Here is a 7,869-nt window from a genome sequence, read left to right on the forward strand (position 1 = left end):
GAACTGTTGGTTTCAGCTCAGGTCATGAACTCAGGGGTTGTGAGATCGAGTCCCAGGTCAGGCTCCATGCTCCGTGGGGAGTCTGCTTGAGATTCTCTCCCTCTGCCCCTCCCCCCACTCGAGGATGCTCTCTCTCTAAAATAAATCTTTTTTTTTTTTTAAATGCATTTTTCCAAATAAAAATAGTTTTTGGGCATTCCTGTGACCTCCCTCCTAAAGAAAAATGTGATGATAGCTCTAGGCCATAGGAATAAGGAACATACTGTGTAAGTTTTCTGTTGCTCATAGACCAATTTTAACTTTCGCCTTTCCATGTGGGCAGGTTGGCTACTCTCCCTGAGAAACCACCTGCTATCGACTGGGCTTACTACAAGGCCAATGTGGCGAAGGCTGGCTTGGTAGATGACTTTGAGAAGAAGGTGAGACTTCAGGCAGCTAAAGCAATGGTCTTGTCGTGTGGCTTGCACGTGCAGAGCAGAACAGTAGGTAATTAGATATGCAGGATGGTAGCACGGAAACAAGGGTGCTGTTAACAGTCAGATCCCAAAGGAAGTCCAGGAAAGATAGGTATAGATTTATATGGTAAATATGTGCAGAGAATTCAGGGTCTTCATTTAGCAAGTTTCTTATCCAAAGAAACAGTCCAGTACAGTCTTAATCAGGGAGGCAGAGGGCTGTGGAGTTAAATGTTTCCATTCCAACTCTTCCTCAATTATTTTTTAGCCCCTCACCTGTCTCCCTAACATCTTTTCTACCCTTTCACTGTTTTCTTCCTTTATCTGCTCTTTGTTTTACTATCTTGTGACTTAATTTCTCGTCCACCTAGCCTCCTCTGACATTTACATGTTAAACCTCAGTATCCATAATTTATTTATTCATTTGACAGATGCTTTTTGAAGGCCTACTCTGTGCTAGGTATAGTGCTCTGTTCTGGGTCCATAGGGCTAAGCAGTCTTCCTAAGGAGACTGTCTTCATCAGCATTATGTTAACATTACTTCTGCCAATCAGTCCATTAGGGTTTCATTTGAAAGAGAAATCTGAGTTTCTTTAGAACTCTAAGGTTCTAGGAGGCCATTTTTTAGGTCATCAAATCCATCTGTCCTTTTCAGATGAAGAAACTGAAGCTCATCGTAATAAAGAGTTGTCCAGTTAGTGACAGGACTAAGAACCTTGAGCTCCTGTTTTCAAGCTAATACTCTTTCCACTACAACACTGTAGATGCGTACTGGTTTCCTCTTGGAATGGAGAATGTGTTTTTATCTGTAAGGTTTGGGGTCTTTGAGCCCTTTCTTTGGACACTCAGGTATATTAGTAACAACTGTCCCTGTGTTTGTAGTTTAATGCCCTGAAGATTCCTGTGCCAGAGGATAAATACACTGTTCAGGTGGATGCTGAAGAGAAAGAAGACGTAAGTAGTCGAGACTCTTCCGTATTCTAAAATTCTCTTAATTCCTGATGACTCTATATTTCTTAGAAGTTAGGTTAAGGTAGAGGGAATTAAAAGGAGCAATAAAGTAAAACTCTAGAAAATGCAGGTAATCTATGGCGATAGTGCTTGGGCAGTTGCCTCGGAATGGGAGGCAGGGGGCTGATAAATTTGTTCACTGTCTTGATCGTGGTGATGGTTTCACAGGTGGATACATGTATCAGAACTTCTCCAGTAGCCTTTTTTTTAGTAAATGCATCTTATTGTATGCCAGTTATACTTCAACAAAGCTGTTATAAACAATTAAGGAGTTAGAATTGGGTAGGGAAATTATCCAAGGTAGTATTCAAACAACTAACTATTTGCTTGAAAGTACGAAAGCCAAATGTGGGAAGCCAGGTGGCTCCACCAAAGAGAAGTCTGGCTGGGTGGTCAGGCGGCTTCTCCTGACACTCAGTAACCGGCCCCTGTGAAACACGGGCATTTTGTAGCTTGTGCAGATGCATAACTTGCGAGTGAACCCTGGCCCTGCTATCATAAGCTGCTTCTCCTGTATGGGCCTCTTTGTGAATTTAGGAAAAGCTGTAGTTTCCTTCCCAAAGCAAGCACCCCCCAGGAGTCAGGGCAGCCGTGTATTCTCCATACAGAGTGGGAAAGCAGAAGTGGGGGGCTCTGGGACTTCAGTTTTGGGAGCCTCAGGGTCAGGACAGTACAATTTGGTTTCAAAACAGAATATCTCCCTTCTCTTTAAGGTGAAAAGTTGTGCTGAGTTTTTGTCTCTCTCAAAGGCCAGGATTGAGGAATATGAAAAAGAGGTAAGGATCAGCCTTGGCCTTTGCATGTAGTATGTTTTCTCTCTCTCATGGCCACACATCTTTCACCTGGTGGCAGTAACCTACCTTGGATTCTATTTTGCATCTCTGTAGCCCTGCTTACCTTAACACAATTCCCCTCTTTACAGCTGGAGAAGATGAGGAACATAATTCCATTTGATCAGATGACCATTGAGGACCTGAATGAAGTCTTCCCAGAAACCAAATTAGACAAGAAGAAGTATCCCTATTGGCCTCACAAGCCAATCGAAAATTTATAAACTTGAGTTAGGGAGAAAGCTCTGGCCCTTGTATTATAAACGCTGGACATTAAAAATAATGACAGTGGTGCCGTGTGTCTGCTCCTTTGCTGTTGAGATAATTACAACTCTGAGATGCCATCACTAGAAGTGGACTTTTTGTTAAAATGGAAAGGTGAGCCTACAGGTGTGTGCTGGTCTAGTCTAATGGTTAGGATGTGTAGGAGACAGCCCCCAGGGCTGCTGAAATCTTAACAAAGCACAATAGGCCTGATGACCCTGCCTTTTGCTGGAATATGTTAAGAGGAATCATCTGATTCCTTTGAACTTCCTCTTTGCTTTCAAACCACTGGTTCCTAAGCAGTGCCCCCTTGTACTTATCCGTAAGTCAGTCACAAGGACAGATGGTCCAGATTTATAGATGTAACAGCAGGGTGAGTAGCAAGCAGGGATCTCCTTTTCTGTGCTTCAGTTCCTCAGGATAAATGTGGTAAAAAAGGAAATTTCGTTGCAGAGTTAAAACTGGTTACAGCTTTGTACTTGAACACAGAAAATTATTTCAATTCTGTCATTTCATGTAAGAAATTCCTGCTATTGATCCTGGTTAGCAGGACTCCAGAGCAGTGGCAGCAAATACAGGTGGTATACAGTAGGGTGAGTTTCAAGCACCCGCCTGGCCCAGTTGGCAGAGAGCACGTGACTCCTGGTCTTGGGGTCATGAGTTTGAGTCCCACGTTGGGTGCAGAGATGACTTAAAAAAAAAAAACACGATAAAGTAAGGTGAGGTGGTAGAAAGCATTCTATTGCCCTTGAAGTCAGAGGACCTGGTCTGCCTACCACTTTACTCTCTTTGAGCATTGAATTGCTAGTTTTAGACTACTTGTTTACTGTCTTAGGACTTGCCTTTTCTCATCACAAACCTCAGGATTATAATGAGAATTAAATGAGATAACCTGGGAAGGTTCTAGGTAAGCGAGTGTTCTGAGCAGAGGCATCTGACCTGCTAAGGCTTAGGTCCTGTAGTAAAAACCTGCAAGAGTAAGGGCAGCATGCACAGACCAACAGCCTTTTGACACTGATACCAAAGATGGCAGATGGACTAGTGGAGAAGAGCAACAATGGCTGATAGCACTTGGAAAGCCATGTGGTCTTAAAGGACATAAGCAGAGGAGAGCCTGGGCCCCATCACCCCTGATCGTAGGGGCAGGCACTATGCTGAAGGTAAAATGTGTGGAGGGGCAAGGTGTATTCCACTTAGAGCTGCTTTAGTTACAACACTCTGTGTGCCAGAAGGCCTTTAATGCACAAAACAGAAACGAGTATCACACACTCCTGCTCTGCTGTGAGTCACTGAACTGGCACTGAGCCATCTTGCTGAAGCTCGAAGGATTCAGACAAGTAAAACATGGGCAATCTAAGAAAAAGCCGTTCAGTTTGCTTTTGGAGTGGGTTTAGAACTCATATTCAAGGAAGGACCCAACATCTGTCCCAGGGAAGTTCTTTAGGAGTCCCTAGGATTGGAGGGAGATCCTTTGGAAGATTTACTGAAAGAGACACCAGTGAACGACTAAACATACTCTCCATCCGAGGCATTTGTGTAGGATTGGGGCACTTTTAAATTGTGTACTGTCCTCCTGGGTTATCTGAATTTTTTGCATTGAGCGTGCATTGATTTTACATTGAAAATGATCACTAGTGTGGTGTCTGGCTGGCTCAGTGGAGTATGTGACTCTTGATCTTGGGGTTGTGAGTTCAAGCCCCATGTTGGGTGTAGAGATAACTAAAAATATTTTTAAAAAATCACTAGTAAAATGGGATTATGCTTTTCAAATCACTGGAGAGAAAAGTACATCTTTTTTTTTTTTTTTTTTTAAGATTTTATTTAGGAGAGTGTGGAGGGGAGGGGCAGAAGGAGAAGCAGACTCCCCACTGAACAGGGAGCTTGGTGTGGGGCTGGATCCCAGGATCTTGGGATCATGACCTGAGCCAAAGGCAGGTACTTAACCTACTAAGCCACGCAGGCGCCCTAAGAAGAGTACATCCTATAGCAAAAGTTAAAGACAAATCAGCAAAGTAGCATAAATGCAGAAGTAGCGTAAATACAGAACCAAACATAGGATAATTTTGTATCAGTAAAGACCCCTGTTAGGCAAATATTCACACAGGGTCAACCCAAAATCCAACCACAAGCTGTCCATCCTTTAAAAAAACAAAAACAAAACAAAAAAACACAACGGGGTATCAAGGACTCCAATTCATTAAAAAAACTGGCACTAAAGGGAAAAATACTGTGCATATATCCTGCCTTTTAAAACAATTATTTCAGGATAAACTAATAGACATAATTAATGAGAGAAAGTTCTTTACAAAGTATTCCAACCAATTAATGTGGCAAAAAGAGTAACAAAAGTCACTATTTTGTAATCCCTAATTAAATAGTTTTTTTAGGCCAAGCTCCTCAGTGGATGAAACCATTACATGAAAGGATGAGGAACGTGACCGTCCACTCCTGATGCCAAGCTGATCTCCTGTACCTTCCCATACACTACATTAAATAGCACCATTTGAAAGTTTTGTTTTGTTTTTTTAAGATTTTATTTATTTATTTGACAGAGAGAGACAGCCAGCAAGAGTGGGAACACAAGCAGGGGGAGTGGGAGAGGAAGAAGCAGGCTCCCAGCCGAGGAGCCTGATGCGGGGCTCTATCCCAGGACCCCGGGATCACACCCTGAGCGTAAGGCAGACGCTTAACGACTGAGCCACCCAGGCGCCCGTTTTGGTTTTTTTGCCAAAAAGTTGAACCTGACTTTAACGGAGGCATTAAAACTAACTTCCAATTTAGAGGAAATATCTAGGATAGAGGAACAAGTTAAATGACACCCACCGTGAAGCAAAGATAAATCCAAAATACAGGACATTTGACCTTTGTCCCTCAACAAGTCAGTGGTGTGGGGTAAGGTAAGACGGAAGGCAGGGGCAGCTTTAGGTTCAAAGAGGCTGAAGAGACCCAACATCCAAATCATGTGTGTGACCTTACCTGGATACTGGTTTGCACCAGTCAACTGTAAAAAGATAATTAAGAGACGAATATTGAAGTATGTGAGTGTCTATTGGGGTGAAATGATGCGATGTCTGGAATAACTTTCAAATATTTCAGAAAAATGAAGGGATAAATGGACTAATGGAGCAAACGTGAAAAAATCCTGATAACTGACAAATCTAGGTTGGTTCATTCACTATTCTCTGTTTCTGTGTATGTTTGAAAACTTTTGTAATACACATTTTTAAAGTATGAGCAACTATGTAGAGTTATATTACCATCTAGCAAGGTAGAATTCAAGACAAGGGGTGCCTGGGTGGCACAGTCGTTAAGCGTCTGCCTTCGGCTCAGGGCGTGGTCCCAGCATTCTGGGATCGAGCCCCACATCAGGCTCCTCCGCTAGGAGCCTGCTTCTTCCTCTCCCACTCCCCTTCCCGTGTTCTCTCTCTCGCTGGCTGTCTCTCTCTCTCAAATAAATAAATAAAATCTTAAAAAAAAAAGAATTCAAGACAAAAAAGTGAAGTGGGTCAAATGTAATTCTTTAAAGGGAACAATCGACATGAAAAAAATGATTGGAACCTTGACAGGCTGAAAAAAAAGTTAGAATATATACAGCAAAAAAAGTTTAAAATTGCTAGAAACCTAACAGTTGTAAGGATTTTAACACACCTATTTTGGGCATTTGCAAAATGAAACTATAGCAAACTGTAACAAAAGGCTCACTTAATAGCTTATATATAAATTCTGTGTCATACAAACAGAATAACTGGGAACGGATTACAGACTATAGAGAAAGCTTCAAATTAAAAAAAAAAGAAAAAAACTACAGTACACATCAACTGATTCCAGAGCAAATATTACATAAAACCAACAATTAATAGCCAAAGTATAAATTACACAATACAAAAAAAAAATGCAGGCACTTGGAAACAAACTAATTTTCATGAATTTCAGTGAGAAATCAAGTAATTACAGAATGCTTGGAAGAATAAAAGTAACCCAATCAATCCTAGAGAATTAGAAAGATCTAGAGGGTTCTAGAAGATTCTTTGTTGAGTGCTAGCATTATACCTTAGTCATATTTGTACTCCCCAGGGTTTAGCACTGTGCTTGGCATTCAGAAGAATCTTAATATGAATTCATAATGAAGGAAAAGAAAAGTCAGATGAAATTTGAGTCTTCAGGGAGTCACATCTAGCTAGGAGAATATCACATATAAACCTTGAATAATGGGGCAAACTAGTCTTAGTAAATGACAATCGTGACTTACAGAGCACTGCTGTGTTCCCGGCATTGTTCTACTCACTTGACATGAAAATCATTTCATGTACTCCTCACAACAACCCTACGAGGTAGGTAGCATATCAGTCAAGATATTAAAGAAGTCCTCTGAAGGTGACAGGACTGCCAATGTGCTGTTGCTCTTTACCACCCAGAGGCCTCCGAGTACTCAACTAATAGCTCCCCGTGACCCTCTTTATTTTGAAATCATCCTATTCATCAGTTGACTTGTTCACTGCCTTCTATCTCACTAGAACCTCCGCGGAGGGCCTGGAGGATGGTTTTAGGGGATCTGAAGCCGGAAACCCAGAGAAGAGGCAGTGGCTGCAGGCGAGGACCGTGATGTGGCAGCCCCGTGGCAGGGCCTGGGAGCCAGGGACGGCTTAAAGCAGCGTCCATAAAACTTGGTGACTGGTTGGAGCAGAGAGAGCAGGAAGAATTCTGGGTGGCGCTGGAGAAGGGAGAGGAGGGTTCTGTACTTCTAGTTTGTTTGGTTTGTTGTTTCTTTCACAAAAGTACAAGGAGACAGTGGTTTTTATACATTTTTGGGTAAAGACTTAAGAAAACCTGACGAACAGTACAACCTCCCCCCGCCCCCCAGACATGGTATCCCCAAGAGCACACAATGGGAGATGGTCAACCTGCAAAGCCCAACCACAGCTCGTGCTCCAAAGTGAAAAAAAGAAGAAAAAAAAATCTGGCCAAAATAATATATTCTTTTAATTAAGCATTCTACTAAAGAATTATATACATATGAAAGTACGGAAATCATAAACATACCTCTCTCCGATAGTCCCTTCTGAAGCACTCCTGAGCCACCTTTTTCCTCCGGGCCTGGGCTGACACCAGAGGCTGGCACTGTTGTCCCCGTTCCCCGCGCACTGCGCGTGCACACACGTGCTTCCGTGCACCCCTCCTCGTCCTAGCAGGGGCCGTGGGCGGTGGGTGCCGGTTCTATGGGACAGAGCCCGCAGCCAGCCTGAGGGCGCGGGGCTGGGCAGCAACCCCACCCCGCCTGCCCCGGGGCTCCGGAGGCTTGAGGGGCAGGC

General features: G+C 43.0%; 1 protein-coding gene across 3 annotated transcripts in view; it reads left to right on the top strand.

Annotated features, from left to right (window-relative positions):
* The window catches only part of ATP5PD (ATP synthase peripheral stalk subunit d), a 7,090-nt gene extending 4,503 nt beyond the window's left edge, over positions 1 to 2,587 (top strand). For all 3 annotated transcript variants that reach the window (XM_040640253.1, XM_040640252.1, XM_008693742.2), the window contains exons 3-6: positions 323 to 419; positions 1,338 to 1,409; positions 2,180 to 2,242; positions 2,389 to 2,587. In XM_040640253.1, the coding sequence (XP_040496187.1) occupies positions 323 to 419; positions 1,338 to 1,409; positions 2,180 to 2,242; positions 2,389 to 2,520 (364 nt within the window). In that variant the 3' untranslated portion in view covers positions 2,521 to 2,587. The remainder of the gene's footprint in view (positions 1 to 322; positions 420 to 1,337; positions 1,410 to 2,179; positions 2,243 to 2,388) is intronic.
* Positions 2,588 to 7,869: the final 5,282 nt, after the last annotated feature.

The sequence above is a fragment of the Ursus maritimus genome, unplaced genomic scaffold (genome assembly GCF_017311325.1).
Source record: "Ursus maritimus isolate PB19 unplaced genomic scaffold, ASM1731132v1 scaffold_24, whole genome shotgun sequence".
NCBI classification, from domain to species: Eukaryota; Metazoa; Chordata; class Mammalia; order Carnivora; family Ursidae; genus Ursus; species Ursus maritimus.